This window comes from Meles meles, chromosome 21 (genome assembly GCF_922984935.1).
Source record: "Meles meles chromosome 21, mMelMel3.1 paternal haplotype, whole genome shotgun sequence".
Classification (NCBI taxonomy): Eukaryota; Metazoa; Chordata; class Mammalia; order Carnivora; family Mustelidae; genus Meles; species Meles meles.
In genome coordinates this window covers 40159846-40181132 of record NC_060086.1, presented here as the reverse complement: position 1 = coordinate 40181132, position 21287 = coordinate 40159846, and the positions used below count along the sequence as shown (strand labels likewise).

The following is a 21287-nucleotide window of genomic DNA, read 5'->3' as shown; positions in this document are numbered from 1 at the left end:
CTTAAACCTACCCCTGGAAGCCGTGCGGGGTTTAGTCCTCTCCGCGGTCCGCGTGCTCTCCACAGCGCGGTGCCCTGTTGCGGCGGCGGCGACCTCGAACGGCCCCCGTGGTGGGAGCCATGCGCTGAGGTGCTCTCCAGGGTCGGGAGGGCGCGAGGAGCTTGGCAGGGTCAGCCTGAGGTCACGTCCTCTCCATGACCTCCTCAACACCAGGCAGGACCCCCCCCCCCCCCACTCCTCCGGCCTTGGGGTCTGCCCCTAACCCCATCCAGCAGTCTTGTCTTCACCGGGCACTAATTAAGCACCTACTGTGTACCCAGTGCTGTCAGGGGATGCGACCGTGAGGAAAACCAGGAGTGGTCCCTGGGTTCAGGGGCTCAGGAGCACGCGCGGAAGTAGGCACCGCAGTCAGTACCACACAAATGCGTGTGGACGGGCTTGGCAATACCTGTCGTGCAGGTGAGCTCCCGGAAGTAGGAGGACCTAGAGTAGAAGTTTGACTCTGTAGGGAAGGGAATGTGAAAGGAGCGTAAGAGAGCTGCTGGGGATGGTGGGGATGGGGAAGAAAAAAAAAATTATTTCCGTTAGGCATTATTGTGGCTGGAGTGAAAGGCAGGGTAGACAGCAGCCCACGGGTGCCGCCTGCCGAGTCTGAGCTGTGTTCAAAGTCTAGCACGTTCACTTTAGCGCGTCTCTCACAAAACTCCATTTGGAAGAGTCCAGAGCTAATTTGTTAAATATACTTGCAGGAGGTAGAGGAGGGGGCAGGTTAAATCTTATTACCCCTTTCAGATGAAAAACACTGAGCCCCGCTCAGCTATGAGAACAAGAGAGGAGAATTAATTCTAATTGAATGCATTTATTCTCCTATCTGTTGTTCTAACACCAGCACCCAGTGAGCACAGGATCTGACATAAGAGTGATGTCTTTTATTCCCTTGACACTGTTGATTTTTTTTTTTTTTTTAGAGATTTTATTTATTTATTTGACAGAGAGAGAAAGATTCCAAGTAGGCAGAGAGGCAGGCAGAGAGAGGGGGGTGGGAAGCAGGCTCCCGGCTGAGCAGAGAGCCCGATGCGGTGCTCCACCCCAGAACCCCGAGATCATGACCCGAGCTGAAGACACAGGCTTTAACCCACTGAGCCACCCAGGCACCCAACACTGTTGATTTAAATAAAGAGGGTGGACTGTGATTATTGCTGTCTTTACCCAGAATTAATGGTTTCTGGGACTGATGTTGCAGAAATCCTCTCAGTCACAATATCCTGAGGTAGAATCGCCTGAAATATGACAATGTCTCAACCAGGGCTGAGGTCTTGGTCCTAAGGGAATGATGCTTCAGAACTGGGACAGGTGGATTGGTTCACTTCTGCTCTTTCGATCAGCTCTCTGCCTGTAGTAGACAATGAAAACCAATGGAAAGGGTCAAACTCATAAATACTAGGCTTGTTTTGTTAACACATACAAGTCACTATTAATTGCCTTTCTTCTGAGGAGCAAAAGGGCATGTACAGTCAATGCCATAATAAGTAATACTGTATGATGTTATTCTAAGATATTAATAAATCTAGGCTGGTTCAGCCTTTCCTGATGCCATAGATGGGAGGTAGATTGGGAGAGGATCCCAAGTGAACCATAGCAGTGGCTTGCACACAGAAGAAGCCTTTATTTTGGTGTGTGGGCTCTTGGGAGGGACAAATGTCATAAAGTTACAAATTTCAGATCTGAATCTAGAAGAATCAAGGCACTGAAGTCATTTTCAACATCCCAGGGACCGCATAGGTGTGTGTTCAGGTATAAGTGAAGATTAGGATTGCCGTTTAACACAAAAACTAAAAATTCTAGGGAGTGTTTATATGAAGAGAAGCTTTAGGACACATCCCACGGTCCTGCCAGCATCGAGGGGATATGCAGACGCACATGCTATATTACAGATTTGGCTTCTGGATTTGAGGTTTTTAATTATAAGGATTTGAGGCTTTTAATAACAACAATAACAACAACATCAACAACCACAACCGTCTAATACATTTTAGCTGTATGGAATGGTTGCTTTTTAGAAATTATGCTGTGGGCATGGCAGTTTAATCAGTACCTTGAAGTTTTTCCTTTATCTCTCCTATAGCTAATGGTTTCTGTAGAAAAGGACCAATTGATTTCTTTTTAAAATGTTGCTTCAGGGTGTAGAGACCTTTATAGGTCATGTTTCACCTTATAGGAAATTTTTATAGTTCAAATATAAATTACGTTAAATGTAGGCTTTGTAATGGAGTTAAGGTTAAGTAAAGTTCTGACTTTCCTTAGGTTGTTTATAGTGTTCAGGAGGCTCCCTCTCTATTGACGTAAGAGCTATGTCAAAGCAGAAGAATAGTCAGGGTTGGGTATAATAAGGAATGTAGGCGGCTCAGTCTAATGATGTAATTATTGAGATATAGAAAGAGGTGCATCAGGGCTCTATAATGCTTTGGTTGGGGGCAGAACCAGTGTTACAAGTTGGATTGTGTTCCTCCACTCCCCCAGAAAGTATGTTGGAAGCCCTAATCCTTGGTACTTAGGACCTTATGGTACTAGTGACCTTATTTGGAAATAGAGTCTGCAGATATAATTAAAATGAGGTCATCCTGGCTATAGAGGGCCCTAAATATCATGACTGGTGTCCATATAAGAGAAGAGAACACCATGTAAAGACAGACACAGGGAGAAGATGGCCATGTGGTGATGGAGGCAGAGACTGGAATGATGTATCTCTAAACCAAGGAATACCAAGGATTGCCAGCAACCACCAAAAGCTAGAAGAGGCAAGGAAGGATTCTCCCCTATATGTTTTAGAGGGAGCCTGGCCCTGCTGATACCTTGATTTTGGCCCTTTACCCTCCAAGTCTGTGAGACAATATCTGTTGTTTTAAGGCAGCTAGTTTGGGGTAATTTGTTATGGCAGTTGTGGAAAACTAATACAACTGGTATGTCATTTGGGAGGTCCAGTACAAAGTGAAAATGCAGGGTCCTTGTTAAAAAAATCAAGAATTCTGAAATGGGACAGTAGATTATTAAACCAGGTTGGGGGCTCTTCTGAGCCTTGGACCTTGAGTAATCGCTCAGGTCGCAAATCATAAACCTGGCCTTGGTTGCTGGATTCTCAAAGTGCTGGATCCCCTTTGGCATGCAGGAAGTGGTTGAAGTGGATTATTACAATGTGCCCTGATTAACCACAGGAAACCCAAAGAACACTCACTTCTTTTTCCGACGAATGGCTGTATATGTCACACTAGCAACAAACAGAACTGCAAGAATTCCTGTGACAATCGCGAGACCAAGAACTGCCTTTTGGAGAGCCATTGTCTTCTGTGTCTCCGCTCCTGATAAAATATCAAATGGTTTTTAATTGTCTGATTTTTTTTTTTAAAGATTTTACTTATTTATTTGACAGAGAGAGAGACAGATCACAGGTAGGCAGGGAGGCAGACAGAGAGAGGAGGAAGCAGGATCTCCGAGGAGCAGAGAGCCAGATGTGGGGCTCGATCCCAGGACCCTGGGATCATGACCTGAGCCGAAGGTAGAGGCTTTAACCCACTGAGCCACCCAGGCACCCCTAACTGTCTGATTATTAAGACGCTGTTCTGGCTGCTCTTGGATCCCTGGGTAGTTTTCCATCCAGGCTCTGGTGAATATTAATTATGGAAATGAAATGTACATTTAACCCAAGAAAGTGCTCACTGTAAAGAAACCTTGTAGGGCAAGTCGTTGAAAGCTGATTTACTAAATGACCTATTCACCAAATGACCCATTTTCCTAATGACCACTTTGCCAAGTGACCAATTTGCTAAAAGCCAGTTTCCTGAGAATCAGTTGGTGGGACATTTTGCTTATCAATAGCCGACAATAGCCAAAGACCTTACTGCAGGCTCCTAATGGGCATGAGACAGGGGCCGATCTGAGCCACCAAGGCACCCCTAATTGAGCATAGTTGTTTTAAGTATAATAAATCACGGATGGGTCACCTGGGTGGCTCAGTGGGTTAAAGCCTCTGCCTTCAGCTCGGGTCATGATCCTGGGATCCTGGGATCGAGCCCCGCATCGGGCTCTCTGCTTGGCAGGGAGCCTGCTTCCCTCTCTCTCCGCCTGCCTCTCTGCCTACTTGTGATCTCTGTCTGCCAAGTAAATAAATAAAATCTTTAAAGAAAAAAAAAATCACTGGGCAGCGTCTGAGTTTCTCTCTGCAGAAGAAAAGCTGGTCAATGTTTGCAAACAACTGAATTCTCAGAGATGATTCCATTCTTCCTTTATATCGTTCAGATTTAAGATTTTGAAGTCTTAAGAACTTGCAACCTTATTTACAGGAACCACCTCCTTCCCCGTTTTTTCAGCAGTGAGTGGAATGGTAAGGCTTCATTCCTCTCCTGTGAGCAGCTTTCTTTCAGGCACCAGCAAGGACTGAGTTGCTGAATGAGGGCTACTTTTCTGTATCTAGAAGGGGCATCAGAGTACAGACTGCATGCGATTTCTGAGGACAAGGATTATTGCTTGACGTTTTCTATGCAGAGGCTTCCTTTTGCCCCAAAGGCATTATGTGAAATGCCACCAACATGTGGAGGGAGTCCCTACTTCCTCCTCTATCTGTTTAGAGCTGCAGCTGTCTTGCATTGGGGGCACTGAAGCTTTCAGGGGAACAGGATTATTGGGCTTGATTCTACCACCAACCCCCCCCCCCCCCCACCTTTTGATTCTTTTCTCAGGATCTGTCCTGAGACACACTGTCAATTTTCTGTTGGTTGTTTTTGTATCTCACCTGGCTGCTGGTCATATGAGTCCACAAGCATTTCCTGGGTGATGGCCAAGGAGCCATTGTGGGGTTCAGGGGTAACCCCCAGAAGCTTACACATGAGTGGGTAGATGTGGATGCTGTCAAAAGGCTCAGCTACGTGATTCTTCTTGAAATCTGGCCCAAAAGCTCTGAATATGGTCTTCATGTCCATGTGGACATTATCAAAGCCATGATCTCCCTTGTTGAAATATATTATAAGTTGCTGAAAAGTAATAACAAAAAAGCCATTTTAGATTCCAATCCCCTGAAAGAAAACTGTCCTTATGCCATGCATGTCAGATCCATGAAATCTTTGAAAATTTAAATGACAAGGAAGGACACTGCTCTGCAGTGCCAAAGAAAAGAGGAAGAAATGAAAGATCTTTAAGAAAGAGAATAAAGAAAGCATACCCATTAGACACAGCAAGAAGATAATACTGACAATAATAATAATAATAAGCTCAAACACAGTATCTCCGGTGATGGCCTCATGTGTTTTGCAAGCTCCTCAATCCTGAAGAGAGAAGAGTAACACCTACTTCACTGTGCACACCAAAGCAGGCAGGCGGATGGGGGTCTGAGAAGTGTATTCAGTGAGAGGCACTGAGATTCAAAGAATTTTCTGCCTAACGGTCAGTTCAGAATGTTCCCTATTCCCTCAAACTGGTTGGTTCTGTTGGGGATGTGACTATTGCATTAAATCCCTTCACCTCACTCTCAGCTTGTTATATCACGAACCAGGCTTACAAAGAGGCCAGTGACTATAGAATCTCTTCTTGGCAAGACCTTAGCTTTGGGCACATATTGTCAGTGTTCTGGGCCGTGTGAGAGATTGCAAAATACCAATAAATTGTTGCATTTTATTGTGACCATTTCCACCAATATTAAACATTAACCTTATGAGTTTTCTCATACCTGTTATACTCTGAATTTGTAGCAATATGGTAGTATACAGGTTGCAGACATGATTATAATGTTTAACTCCTGTCCGTATCCTAGGACAAGCATTCTCCAAGCTATACCTGGGATGATCTTCTGTCATGTGATGTTTAAATATCACCTAAACTTTGTTCTGCCATGAATTATTAGTTGGTAGTTTACAAAAACCAGACCACCTCACTTATGTCTCACAATTAGCCTTGATTTTGGTATTTTCTTCTTTAGATTTGCTTATTTTTCATAACAGCTTTGTTGAGATATGATTTGTATACCATATGTACAATTTGAAGATTTTAAAATTTTTCTCAGAGGTGTGGAACTGTCACCACAATCAATTTTGGAACACTCATCACCCCAAAAAGAAACTCTGTACCCTTCAGCAGTCACTCCCCATTTTCTCCTGACATCTCCCCCCTATTCTAGACAACCACCAATTTGTGAACTCTCTCTATTTATTTGCCTATTCTAAACATTTCATTTAAATAGAATCATACAGTATGTAGTCCTTTGTATCTAATTTCTTTCCTTCGTCATAGTATTCTCACAGTTCATTCAAGTTATAACATGTATCAGTACTTTGTTCCTTTTAATGGCAACATAATATTCCATTGTATGGATATACCATATTTCGTTTATCTACTTATCAACTGATGGGCAATTGGGTTGTTTTCACTTCTTGATCATTACGAATGATGCTGCTATGAGCATTTCTGTATCATTTTGTGAACAGGGTTGCTAATTATTTTCATTATTATTTTTGATATGTGCAAAGGGGAACCAGCAGGTGGGTTTTTGGGTGGATCTACTGGTGGTCTGTGAATAATCAAGCACACAGGCTTGGGTTCAAACTTCAGCCTTATACTTTTAATCCCAAATCACTTCTCTCTAGCTTTGGTTTATTCTTCATTAAAATGGGGGAGATAAGAGTATCTTTAGGGGCTTGGAAAACAAAAATGAAATAATTCATGTTAAAATTTTAATACAGCGCTGAACAGCTTTAATACAGCTTCTTGGTCAGGGAGGGATGTTTGTCATTATTACAAGTGGTAACATGGGACAGGGTTGGGTGGGATGTGGGGTTGGGGATGCAGAACACTTAGGAAACAGTGGATTATAACTTATATTTTCATTTTTTTTCAGACCTGTTTCTCTCTAGAGACTGTCTCCAAGACCCAAGATGACTTTATTCATTTTAGAATCAACTCACCCCATTGATGTTATAACCAGAGTCAGCATACATCACGATTGGCAGGACCCGCTGGTGTTTAGCAAAATGGAAGCGTTCTGGGAATTCCTCCTTCTTGTACACATTGAGGTGAGGGTGTGCATTCTTCAGCGCTTGGTAAACGGCTTCCTCTTGCCCTGGTTTGGGCAGGAGCATCCCAAAGCCACCATAGTCCACGATATCAAACTTGACTAAGTCCCTGAACTTGATATAGTTAGTCAAGAGGATCTCAGTGACGTTGGGCTGCTTTTTTACTGTGGTCATGCCGTGGTCTGATGTAATGATGACATTGAGGTTCTTGGTCAAGCTGTGCCTCTCAATGGCTTCCACCAGGTACCCGATGGTTCTGTCGATTTGCTGAATAATCACCCTTCTGTTCTCTGTCTCAGGCCCGAATTTGTGTCCCACGTTATCTGGCTCTCCATAGTACAGAGTCACAAAGTCAAAATCTTCCTTAGTGAACCAGTTCATGACAATGTCGATGTTCTCCCTCCACTCTGTCTCGTTGCTGTCTGGGTGAGTGTAAGACTCTACCAGGGACCGCTGGACAGCCTCTCCTTTGTACTTCGCCCCTCCTCCAGGATAGTGGAATGATGCTGTCTTCCTCCCCTGCAAGGATAAGAAGAAAATTCTATCAGGACTGTTTCTCATATCTTTTTCATAACAAGTAAAGCCTGGCTTGTTGATATCCCTGCCCTAGTCCAGAGACATAGAGAACATGCAAGCCTTGGAATCAGATGGCGTTGGACTTCATTCCTGGCTTTACCAGGATCTCATCAAATCTATAACACCATTGCAAGCCATGCTATTCTTTTATGTGCTACTAGAAAAAAAGTACTGCCAGTTAGATCATGATGCAAGATGCAAGATGCAAGATCATGATGTAAGATGCACTCCAACTTCAGAGATGGCAAAATGAAAAGAAGTTCCTTGGAATGGAGGAAAAATGGTACATTCTGTATTGGTGATGGTGAGTGAGTTCTTTAATCTCTTATACTTCGTGTTTCCACAGGTGAAATGCCAAAAAGTTGATGTTATTTTTGTGAGGATTAAGTCAGCTAACTTTAAGATAAAATGGTAGGGATTGTGTTTTGGCATGTGGTAGGCACTTTTCTTTGCCTCCAGGTATAGCAAACCACCGCACAGCCTTCCCCGATGTGTGTAGTGAACACTTAGTATGTTTGCCAGCCCAGCACCCACTCCCCCTCCAATGGTTCGTAGAATCCTGACTTCCCCTAGAGACTCCGCCCTTGCTTCATGGCTGATTTGGGATGTGTTGTTTCCACATCAGACTCCAGAGGTGGGATTTGGTTTGGCCTGGACAATCAAGAGGACACTACTTCCACTAGCCACAGCAGTCGGTTCAGACTTGGGCCCATGTCCCAGTCAGAGCCAAAGAGATTTGATCTTGGGACTTCTGAGGAGGAGGAGTAAGGGCTAGAGGAAAGCTTTGGACCAGAAATCAGGTTGTTTTGACAACACACATGATTTCAAAGTAATGAAAATATTCTTGCGTGATCCTCCAAGCAGAAAGGTGGCTGTTGACAAAGTTTGGTAAAATCGTTAGGAAAAAAAAGAATTTTATGTTTGCTCACCAATGAATTAACAATGAGATGGGCACATCCCACTAAGTCCTGTTGTTGTAAAGCAGCTCATTGACCAAGACATGGCACATAGTAGGGGCTCAGTGGATTTTGGTTTAATGAATGAATGTCCTACTTATTTGGGGAGCAAGTGCTTTCCTTTGTCTCAGTAAAGCTATTAGCTTGAAGGCTGTACTGTGACACTTCCTCTACCCCCCAATATTTGGATGTTCTGAAAAACACAAAAGTTCATTGATTTTAGTAGAACCAAGGGTGATGGTGTTGTCACTATATTGATTTGGTATGGAGCATAAATGACCAGGAAAATTTTTGGGATAATGCCACCTTGGTTGTGGCTTTTGGTTGACAAATGAGCAGAAAATTATATCCACAAGTAATGACAAAACTTACAATGTACTGTTTGAGAGAGAGAAGCAGGAAAGCAATTTGGAAGTTGTGAGGGATGCTGTTGGTTTTCTACCCAGATCCCCTTGTTGGGCCAGTGCACTCACATTCACTTCAGCTGTTCCATGTTCTGGAAAATTACCTTCGGCTAAGTGGCCAAGTCTTGCTTCACCTGGTAAGGTGTTCCATACTGCTTCTTCACTCCCAGCTGCCTACGGCCAGTGATTGACTGACAGGAGGACCAAAGACCAGCTTCCTTGCCTCAGGATGGGATAGCATGGGGGTGCAATTCATGCTCCAGAGCTCTGTGGGATTAGGTCTCTAACTGCAACCACAGCTCCCTTCTCTTCTTTCAAATCCTGCCCTGTCAGTTTCCTCACTCCCATCTCCTGAGAACTCTCCCTTAATGCCTTATATTCACCAAATCCCTGCCTCAGTCTCTGCTTTTGGGAAGCTTGAAACAAGATAGAAAAAATTTTAAAAGATTTTTATTTAGTTATTAGAGAGAGAGTGTGAGCACAAGGAAGCAGTGGGGCAGAGGAAGAGGGGGAAACCAACTTACCGTTGAGCAGGGAGTCTGATATGGACCTCAATCCCAGGACCCTGGGATCATAATGGAGCTGAAGGCAGACGCTCAACTGATGGAGCCGCTGCACCCCAAGAAAGAAGTTGTTTGTTTTTTCTTTTTTTTTAAACATTTTATTTATTTATTTGACAGAGAAAAACACAGCAGGAGAGAAAACATAAGCAGGGGGAGTGAGGGAAGGAGAAGCAGGCTTCCCGCTGAGCAGGGAGCCTGATGTGGGGCTTGATCCCAGGATCCTGGGATCATGACCTGAGCCAAAGGTAGATGCTTAATGACTGAGCCACCCAGGTACCCCAAGTTTTTTTTTTTTTTTTAAGATTTTATTTATTTATTTGACAGAGAGAGATCACAAGTAGGCAGAGAGGCAGGCAGAGAGAGTGAGAGGGAAGCAGGCTCCCTTCAGAGCAGAGAGCCTGATGTGGGACTCGATCCAAAGACCCTGAGATCATGACCCGAGCCAAAGGCAGCGGCTTAAACCACTGAGCCACCCAGGCGCCCTCCCCCAAGTTTTAATACTAAATACTTTTCAAGGCTCCAGAAGCTCTGCTATCCATTGCTATAGGTGAAACATTGTACTCTCTGGCCTCCAGCATTCATTTTCTATCATTTGATTTAATTTTATTTTCTTTAAAGTACTTTACCCAATCTGAAATTATCTTAATGTGTTTCTTGTTTACTGTCTATTTCCCTCCCTTAGAATGTGAGTTCCATGAGATCAGGGGCCATGTTGATTTTATTGACCACTCTTTTTCTGGGATGTAGAACAGGCCTGGCTCAGAGTAGGTAGTAATTGTTGGTTAAGTGGATTTTGAATGAATACATGAATCACATCTCTTTTTGTGGGTGCAAAACCCATCCTATTCTCACTCCTGATTAACTTATGTAAAGAGTTACAGAAGCTCTTTCTTTTTTGGGTTCTAGCATCTTATTTGTAATCTCTTCAGGCAACACATTTTCATTTTTGATAATAGAATTTTTATGGTTGCTTTAACTTGCAAATCCTCTAATATTTATTTATTACATTTCTGATTGGCATTACTCATAATTCTCAGTTTTTAACGGTGGTACTTTGTTTAACTTAATATAAATTGACTTTGCTCTGAAGTATGGAATTGACTGAAAGGATAAAACTTTCAACATTTTGTAGAACATAGTTTGACTGGCTATTTTATTATCTAGAATAAACTGACATTGGCATTATGAGGGACTTAGGCAGCTCTGCATATCCAGTTGACTTCTTGATGTTTGCGTATTAAATCTCAGATGTTCCTAACTTGAAATTGTTTTCTTGTGCTGTGTTCTTAACACACACCTTCTTTTTCTTTTTCTTTTTTTAAAGATTTTATTTATTTATTTGAGAGACGGAGAGAATGAGAGAGAGAGGGAGCATAAGAAAGGGGAGGGTCAGAGGGAGAAGCAGACTCCCTGCTGAGTAGGAAGCCCTATGTGGGACTGGATCCTGGGACTCCAGGATCCTGAGCTGAAGGGAGTCGCTTAACCAACTGAGCCTCCCAGGCGTCCTCAGCACACACCTTCTTTAAAGATATCTCAAGCTGTAGTCTTAGGAAACTGTGATTTTTTTTTTTTTTTTACTTTGCCCACTAGGGATTTTAAGAGTTAAACTGTTTCATGAAAGAAGCTCCAGAAAGAAATGTATATTTGAGTGTGTGTGTACACGACTCTATTTATTTGGGACCCGGGATAATCAAAAGTGCTATTTTCAACAAATACTTCTGAGAAATAATCTGAGCATTTAATTGGATGCAAAAGAGTGGGTATTTACTATTCTACCCTTTAATTAGCATAATCAGTGTTTCCAGTAGCAATAGCAATTGGAAAATCGCTGGTTTTATTAGGTTCATTATTCTCCCTTAGTGTAGTGTTGCATCAATGTGGCTATTACTCTTAAGTTGCTTTTTAAAACAAGAGTTGGTACTTCCTATAGGCAAAATCCTTTGGTTTTGTACAGAGTCCACCAAACTCCTCAGAACTAATTAGAACAGAAGTTTCAGTTTGGTTTTGCGTTTTGTCTTGTTTCTTCCTTTAGGACAGAGTGAATAGTCACAAGGTACATGTGTTTTAGGAAGACTCCTGAACATTTTATCACGGTTGTGCTTTGGAGGGAAGTATGTACGGTTTAGGGAAAGGAGTTCCTCCTTCTAGGAACTGATTGGGTGGAAAGACATGGACTCTATGTATGTGGAATTCAGAAGTCAAGGTTGATCTGAGTTGTTTTCATTGCTTTTCTGGGCTCTAGAGGAGTCACTGAGCAGAAGGAGCCAGATGGCCAAGATTCTATTTTCTCCCCCTCCCACACCCTTTCACAGGTCAGATCATTATTCTTAGAACATTTATGATGCATAATAAAGACATGGTTTGGGCCAATATTGGAATGAATTATCTTGTTATTAATGCTCTAGGCAGAAGCAGCTGGCACCATCCTGCTCACAGCTCTTCCAAGTTTGGAAGCTATTGTCTATGAGACTTGGCTTACAGTGAAAATCATAGCTGCCCTCCCCACCTTCTCTCCAAATACCCTCCTGGTTGCAGCCTACCATGGTCCTGATACAGACTTCTGGAAGCCATGGGGATATCACTCAGACTATCCCCTGCCATTTCACTCCTTACTACGCTCTATAGCTCCTCCACAGAAAGGAGATAACATGCTCCTAGGTTTTTATGGTTTTCCTGGGTCTTAATGTCATGGCTGCCTGCCTGTCTCTGAGGATTAGGACTTCTGAACTTGGAGAACCACTTTAGCCATTAATTATATTCAGTTATCAGGCATACTCATTTAAAATCTGAGCTTGATTTGAATAGACCCTCTCCGTTCATATCCTGACCATTACTGAAGTCCTGCTGGAATGTGGATATGTTCTTGGACTATGAATAATGGACTCAAAGGTGGCCAGGAATCCCATCTTGTAGGCATCATCCACAGTGCATGTCAGTTCTTATGTATCTTGTTAGACTCTGGCAACATTAATGTCATGGAAGGAAAACATTTTAGTCCTATTAAAGGTGAATGCATCAATCTCCAATCAATGCATTAAATGCATCAATCTCCACAAAGCCCACCTGGAGAAGGATGGATTTTCCCAGTGACGGTTAGAGATTAGGCCACTCCATTATAGTTCTGCCTGGTAATACAGATGGACCCCTGAATGTCATTTAGGGCCAGTTGGTATGCCGTTACTGTGGGGCTGACCTAGGGCCACAGGTTTGCTCTGATTGCAGCAGCTTTCCTGCCAACTCCTCAGCAGCTGGCCAGTGGCCCTGTCCCATGGCAGGAGATGCCAGTGGTAGAATGAGATATACCAGCTTGATTTTCACTTGCCAAACCCATGGCGTGTTGTCTGTCAATCGTCTGGCCCTGCACCAGATCCTGTTTTTGCACAACCACTTATGAATTCAGCAAAGAGGAAGAACACTCTGATTATGAATTGAGCAGAAGGAAACAAAGTCCTGAAAATAAATGGCAACGAGACAAGAACCATGAATAAGAAAAACTACAGGAAAGAATGCTACCAGAAACCTCATGCCAATGAACAAATAATGTAGCAAGAGACTAGAAAGGCCCTGGGTTTTGAACACTAAATTAATGAAGACTGCCCAGACCTCCCTAGGAGCAAGACAAATAGGTGATTCACTATAAAATCCATGGCTAAATGTTTCAGCCAAGGAAGTAATACTATGTTATAGTTAAGAGTTAAGAGTTGCTGAACCCTGAGTGAGTTAAAATCTTAGCTTTGCCACTTGCTAGCTTTGTAACTTTAGAAGTTACAAAAAAGTTTGCTCACCTGTTAAGTGGGCATGATCGTAACACCAGTTAAGAACTGTTGTAAATTAATAAATGTAAATCACTTAAATCAGTACTAGGCACATAGAAGGTGTTATTTTCTTGAGGGGGCAGAATTTATTTGCATGGTTTCTGCCTTAAAGTGAAAAAATGTGACAGAAGTAGAAGGAATCTAGAGCATAACAGTTAAGGGAAAAATGAAGCTCAGATAGGGGTGCCTGGGTGGCTCAGTGGGTTAAAGCCTCTGCCTTCAGCTCGGGTCATGATCCCAGGATCCTGGGTTTGAGCCCCGCATCGGGCTCTCTGCTTGGCAGGGAGCCTGCTCCCTCCTCTCTCTGTCTGCCTCTCTGCCTCTCTGCCTGCTTGTGATCTCTGTCTGTCAAATAAATAAATTAAAAAAAAAAAAATGAAGCTCAGATAGTCGCTGACAACCCCCTTTGATTCATTTAGAGCTATGCTGTCCAGTATGGTAGTCCTTAACCACATGTGGTATTTAGATTTAAATTGAAATTAATAAAAATTAAATGCAATTAAAAATTTGTTTCCTCAGTCTCTCTAGTCACATTTCAAGGGCTCAATAACCACGTGTGGCTAGTGGCTTCCATGTTCGACAGTGCACAGTTGAACATGTCTATTATCAAAGGAAGTTCCATTGGATAGTTCTGGCTTAGAGCTGTAGTGGCCAGCTGAAGTGCTAAAATGATTCAGCCTTCTTTAATGACTATGAATTTTTGAACATTTAGTTTTCAGCATGTTACATGCATTACCTCAGTTAACCTTCCTAATGGGCTTAAGAAGCAGGGACTCTGACAATCTTCATTTTATGGGTGGGGCAACTCAAGTGCAGGAAGGAGGGTTTTGCCCAAGGACACGCAGCTGGAGAAAGGTGGAGCTGGCCAGATCCTGCTCCAGGAGTCCAAGTCCACAGCCTGCCTTCTGAGCCGCAGCCGCACCACCTTGCAGCAGGACACACTCAGTATGCTGGAGCACAGAGATGAAGCTCCAGTGCAAGGGGATCTTTGGAGCAAAGGCTGGTGTCTTGGGGAGAGAGATTCTACTCTGAAGCGATGACTGCAGAAGCTGTTCAAGAAAATACGAAGCCAACAGCAGTTTTGGGGCTGGGACTTAAACATGCAGCTCTGATTTCTGCCTTTTTGAAGCAATAGTAAATGGCCACTGGAATCCTTTAAAGTGAATTTTCTCAGAGCTTTTCATGGTCTAAAGAGTCATTAAATGGTCAGCTTCATTCTTAAGGGCTTTTATGCTTAAGTCTGAGGCAAGTTGTATAAATAGGTATTTATGAAAGGGCTGCTGAGTTCAGACCCTATGGTGAGCCTTGGAGGTACAATCATGATTCAGCCAGACTCTGCCCTCATAGAGCCTCATCTATTGATAATGGTTAAATGTATATTTCATTTAATACTTACATCAAGTCTATTAAATAAGCACATCATCATTATTCCCATTACACATTTAGGGAAATATGTTCAGAGAAGTTAAGTCACTTTCAAGGTGACAGCTTCCAACCCTCATCCCCCATGCTTAGGAATGAGAGGCAATATCCCTGGAAGCCAGCCCAGGGTTTCTGATAATACCTGTCTCTGGGCTGTGATCCAGAGGGGGAGAACACCATTGTCCCACCACTCAGTCTTGTTCTGTGTAGTTTTGAAGGAGTACTTCCATTGTGTCTCTGTATTAAACATCATGTTGTGAATGACTCCGTGATCTTCAATCCAGCGACCTTGGGAATGAAAGAGGGAAGGTACTGATAAGTTCTGTGAATGGATACTGCCGGGGCTATCAAAGTGATCTTAAGACCTCTCTCAATACCCTTCTGGTCAGCCTACTTCTTCGGGGGATTTTTGCTCAGGGTGGCTACCCTGGGGCTTCTGACTTGGTTTTCTGGAGGTGCAAATGTTGGTGGGCCTACAGGAAGGGCTAATTGTATCTCACAACTGCCAGATTGGATCTGTTCCTAGAACAGATCTCACAGTCCTGGAGGAAGCTGGGATTGGCTGTGGAACCTGATATGGGAGGGAAGGCAGGGCAAGGGGAGGCCAGGTTACTTGGGTTGTTCTGTATCTAGAAGGTAAGAGCCTAGAATTTGGATATTTCCTGTGGGATGATTTTCCTTATCTTCTACTTGTGACTATCTGATTCAATATTGAATATCCAGTGGACCTAATTCTTGGCAAACATCCCAGAGTTTTTCCTAGGACTCCCATACTGTTTGAGGAAAACAATGGAATCAGGAAGGATTTCTAGACATAAATGGCTATAGATTTACTTCTCTCTACTTAGGGAAAGCAGATGTTGGAGAATGTGATTAAGCTAGATTATTCTTGAAAGCATAAGAATTGAACCAATATAGAAAAAACCTGTGGTCTTAAATTGTACCAGGGAAAAGAGGAGTGTGTGTTGGGGGACAGTCTAAAGAGTGAACCAAAAGATCAAGGGGACAGCTGAGTACACTTCCTTACCTGCTGGGACAGAATCCTCTGGGTGACCCTGCTGATTATAATAAGATAGTGATGATTTCTCCTATTTCCAAGTTAAATCAATGCAGGACATTCTGTGACTAGAACTTGATGGTCACGGGAACCAAGAAGGGAAAGCTCTCCACTAGCTCAGACTCATTGCCAGGCTGATGGTGGGTAAAGTCTCCCTAGGATGGCCAAGGCTTTCAGGTGGGAAGAAGCATTTTTTTTTTTTTTTATAATAGGTGAAATTCACATAGCATAAAATTCACCATTAACATTTTACTTTATTTTTTAAAAGATTTTATTTATTTATTTGACAGAGAGAGAGATCACAAGTAGGCAGAGAGGCAGGCAGAGAGAGAGAGGAGGAAGCAGGCTCCCTGCGGAGCAGAGAGCCTGATGCAGGGCTCGATTCCAAGACCCCGGGATCATGACCTGAGCTGAAGGCAGAGGCTTTAACCCACTGAGCCACCCAGGCAGCCTCCATTAACATTTTATTTATTTATTTATATTTTTAATTTTTTTTTAGAGATTTTATTTATTTATTTGGCAGACAGAGATTACAAGTAGGCAGAGAGTCAGGCAGAGAGTGAAAGGGGAAAGCAGGCTCCCTGCTGAGCAGAGAGCCCGATATGGGGCTCGATCCCAGGACCCTGGGATCATGACCTGAGCTGAAGGCAGAGGCTTTAACCCACTGAGCCACCCAGGCACCCCTAGATTAACATTTTAAAGTATACAATTCGTAGCATTTAGTATAGTCACAATGTTGTGCAATAATCACCTCTTTCTAGTTCCAGGGCATGTTCATCACCCAAAAGGAGACTGTACCCAAGCAGTCAGTCCCCTGTCTCCTACTAGCCTCTAATCTTCTTTCTGTCTCTATAGTTTTACCTGTTCTGGACATCTCATAGAAATGAAATCTCACAATATGTGACCTTTTGTGTCTGGTTTCTTTTACTTACCTTTATGTTTTCCAGGTTCATCCATGTTGTAGCATATTTCCTTGTTATAGTGTCTGAGCTTTCTCATGGCTGATCCATGCCATATCATAGTGGGTGAAATGGAAGCACAGAGATAATTCACCCAGGGGTAGCTTGCTTTTGCCTTGGTTTTGTTTTGTTTTTTTTTTTGCCTGCGAATCCTGGATTCTGTTCTTTGTGACTCTTCCTGCCTAGTAAAGAGCAAATCACCCTGGAATTTACAAACACCTGGCACTTCACCTATTCTAGTATTTATCCATGGTGTTTTATATCACCAACATTAGAATCAACTGAACTGCTTGTTAAAAAAGCACAAATTCCTGGGGAGCCTGAGTGACTCAGTTGGTTAGGTGTCTGCCTTCGGTTCAGGTCATGATCTCAGAGTCCTAGGATTGAGCCCTAAGTTGAGTGGGGCTCCCTGCTCAGCAGGGAGTCTGCTTCTCCCTCTGCCCTCCCCCTCTGTTCATGCCTGCACTTCCTCTCCCTCTCTCTCTTTCTCTCTCTCAAAAACAAAGCAAAACAAAAAGCAACCAAACAAACCCTCACAAATTCCCTGGTCTCCACTCTAGCCCTTGCTGAATTCACACCTCTTGATTGGGGTCTGGGAGCCTACATTTCATAAGCTCTCCAGGTGGTTCCAGTGCCCCCTGACATACCCCACTGACATGTCAGAACCATTGTTTTAGGAACTGTTAGTCATTCACACATGCATGTGGATTATTTCTAGCAGATTGCCCATTACTCCAAAATCTGGGGGGACAGTAGTTCGCCTGAGGGACCAAAGGGAGGGCAGGCAGCTGTCAAAACCTGGAGTACTCCAGTATCTTGGAGAAGCAAAGCCACTGGGAGGATTTGGAGGAGGGACTGGAGGAAGCAGAGGATGCCATGAACACAGAAACTCCCCCCTCCTGGACCTTAATGATTCTGGCTTCCAGGTTCTGAGATCCAGAGGTCAGTTATAATATCAGTGAAGTAGACTAGCTTGGCAACCAATCACAGAATCCATTTTCCGCTCAAAGAGATGTTACCCAAGGTTTCAAATACCTAACCCAAAATGAGTTCAGGGGGCATGACCCTTCTATTCGGTGGCATGGTTAGTCCCAGTAATTTCACAAAGGAAACTGTCTCCATGGTGTTTGGGTTATTTTCACCCTGACACTTAAAGGCATGTTCTAAATCCAACCAACAGCTGGGGACCACTAATGACCCAGCAGAAATTTCCACTGCCCCTTTGGTTCCTTCTTCCTGTTGCTCTAGGCTGTTTAACCTGGTTAAGGACCAGTTCTGGAATGTGGGTAGAATTAAGACAGAAGAGGGAAAAGCTAAGAAATGAACAGCTTCAGGGAGTGGCGATCAGTTTTACTAAAATTGTATTTTCAACTCTGAAGACAATCAGTTACCAGGCTCGAAAGCTGCATGAAGGCAACACTGTTGACCATGCCTGGGGTTCCAGTAGCTGCAAAGGAACTGGTTTCACTTGGGTCAGATGACATAGTCCTTACTACAGTACAGTGCTGCAGATGGGGGACTGCTCTCAGAGGTGGGACATCTGGGTTTGGTTTTGGCTCTTGTAAGCATTTGCTCTCTCCCTGGGACTTAGTTTTCCCCCTGTAAAATGAGAGAATTAATGATTTCCAAGGGCCTTTCTGGCTTTATACATTCTGAGAGTCTGTCATCCTCATCATTTCAATGTCTGCGATGTGGAAGTTAAAAAGGAAGTAGGATAAGCTCTCCTAGAGAACGTGATTCCTGCTGCTTGCTAATTATGCTTTAATCGGGGTACAATGCCTACTCCCACACTATGCCATTTATGGCAAAGTGTGGGTAAATTCACCCAACTGAGCCTTTCAGGTGTGGGAACCAACCCAGCTAGATTTGACTCCCTTTTCTTGATTCTCAGAGACTGACATTTTTTTATTTCCCAAATACTTGCAGGGTGAATTTAGGAAACCATCAAGTCTAGTGTTGGAACCAAATCCTCTTTCTCAAACGTTTGAGCCAAGTATTATCCTTGATGTCCCAGGACATTTACAGCCTAGGGGAGAGGGGAGAGAGAGTTAAAAAAAAAGAGAGCATGTTCTGGAGTGCCTGCAATGCTAACAGGCACCTTCTCTTAGGATTCCCCTAGATATATATAGGCCTTGCTGAGAGGCAGGTCTAGGCACCATATTTGTACCATGTGGCATCTCCTCCCCACATTCAGCTGGTTGGTGAGAAACCCAGTTCTCTATCTCAAGATTTAAACCAAGAGATGAAGTGACTAGTCATCTGGTGGTGGGCTCTGAGAAGCCTACCATGATGGGCCATGAGCAGAAAGAGAAAGCTGGTTGTGAGCGAGTGAAACAGAGAAAGGAGAGTTCCTAGGGCTGACTGGAAGGACACTGGGCTTCTGAGAGCCAGAAACATAAGGTCTGGTTTCTCTAACTCCATAACTCTAACTCCGTTTGCCATTGTCTCTCATTTGGTTCCCTTGCTTGACTTTGCCTGGTAGAGCCTTACAGGGCAGTCCTTTCCCTTGAGCTAGTGTGAAAAGATTTCTGTGTTTTATGGCTGTTATTTCCTGACATAGCTGGTGATGAGTGCTCCAATGCTGAATAAAGTGCAGTGAGAACACACAGAAAAGAGGGGATCAGGGAAGGCTTCACAGAGGAGGTGACACTGGAGCCTCGTAGAAGGCAACATGGGCTGGAATTGTGTGGGTGCACTTATACAACAGATTGTTTTCGATAAATACACTACAGTACTGTTAGTGTATTTCCTCTTAAGATTTTCTTAGTAACATTTTCTTTCGTCTAGCTTACTTTATTGTAAGAATATAAAATATAGTATATAAAATATGTGTTAATTGTCCATGTTATTGGTAAGGCTTCTGGTCAGTGGTAGGCTATCAGTAGTTAAATTTTGGGGAGTCAAAAGTTATACATGGATTCGACTGTGTTACCACCACTAACCCCCATATTGTTCAAATGTCACCTGTACCTGCCATGATTTTATTTTTAAGATTTTTTTTTAAAGATTTATTTATTTATTTATTTGTCAAAGAGAGAGAGAGCACAGCAGACAGAGTGGCAGGCAGAGGCAGAGGGAGAAGCAGGCTCCCTGCCGAGCAAGGAGCCCGAGGTGGGACTCGATCCCAGGACGCTGGGATCATGACCTGAGCCGAAGGCAGCCACTTAACCAACTGAGCCACCCAGGCGTCCCCCTGCCACGATTTTTAACTATTAAAACTAAGCAGTTCACTGCTTGGGTAGAAGTAGATAGAGGTTGTCTTATAATACCCTGCTCCAGTTGTATCCATTGTCCGTTACACCGCTGAAAGGATTATGTAGCCTGAGATTGCTTAGTGCTTTTTTGTTAATGACCTAAACTTCTCCCGTGATACACACTTGGAAATAAGTGAACAATATTGTTCAGTTATGTTGTTGTGGACAGATGACCAGTTTGGCCATTGTTAGATGTCTTGAGAGATAGTTCCAAGGTTTGAACTAAAATAGGGTTTGGCATCTACCCAGTAAGACTGCTGAAGATCTTTCCTTTTTTGATTCTGATGATGAAAAAAATGGCTGAGAATGGCGCATGACTTGGTTTTTCTCATCATCTCAGTCCTGGATTCTTGGCCAAGAAGCCCTCCTCTAGAACTTGCAAAATTTTCAGTTTTTGCCACTGTTCTGGGCTATTCCTTGGCTTGTGATAGATGAAAATGACTCCTTTTATTCCCTTATCCTAAGGTCATGACTGACCTGACTTAGACGGTAGACCTAGATTAGACCTGTCTAGATGCAAACCTTCATGGGCATTCAGATCATATGAGAAATGGATGCCTGTGCAGCATTGCTGTGGGCAGTCAGGGAGTGTCATTGGAATTGGGCACACATGGCACTCATGCCATTCCATCCTGCTTATACTTTCCACTTAGCATCCATCTCATTTCCTCTTGAATTTCAGATGATTGCCTACAAATATGTTTTTTCCATTAGTTTACAAGCTTCCAAAGAGTAAGGTTATGGCTCATTTATTCTGGTATCTCCCTGGCACAAAGCATAGGAATTTACCCTTACTAGACATTCAACAAATGTTTGTTGAATTTAATTGAACAAACTCCCTATTACCTCTGCCCCAGTTCAGGTATGATCTGAGCAAGTAGGAGACAGAACCTGATTTAGTCTGAAGTCATTTTTGGGAAAAAAGATATTTTAGTGGGATTAAAAGAAACCATGCCATAACTTAATAACTTAATAAGGGCATTCTTCCCCCTCTCTTCCAAACATTTGCTCTGTTCCTAATTTTCAGATGTAACAGTGTATATTTACAGGTAGTCCACTTGGGTAGATATATACTTTAATGCATCTATTTATTTAACAATAATTTGAGGAACTGCTGTGTGTTATTCACTAATTCCTTTAAATTAATCTACCATATAAACTATAAGCATATCTTCATTTTCCTTCTGATTTGTGATTCATTAATTTCACATTCCCAAAACCAAAGA

The 21287-nt window shown here is 43.0% G+C and overlaps 1 protein-coding gene across 1 annotated transcript in view; it reads right to left on the bottom strand.

The window, feature by feature from the left end:
- Window positions 1-839: 839 nt before the first annotated feature.
- Window positions 840-21287, bottom strand: part of LOC123933719 (ectonucleotide pyrophosphatase/phosphodiesterase family member 7-like) — a 28847-nt gene continuing 8399 nt past the window's right edge. The window contains exons 2-6 of the mRNA XM_045993196.1: window positions 14934-15079; window positions 6948-7574; window positions 4787-5024; window positions 3233-3356; window positions 840-1393 (exon numbers count right to left, since the gene is read on the bottom strand). Of these exons, the coding sequence (XP_045849152.1) occupies window positions 1339-1393; window positions 3233-3356; window positions 4787-5024; window positions 6948-7574; window positions 14934-15079 (1190 nt within the window). The 3' untranslated portion in view covers window positions 840-1338. The remainder of the gene's footprint in view (window positions 1394-3232; window positions 3357-4786; window positions 5025-6947; window positions 7575-14933; window positions 15080-21287) is intronic.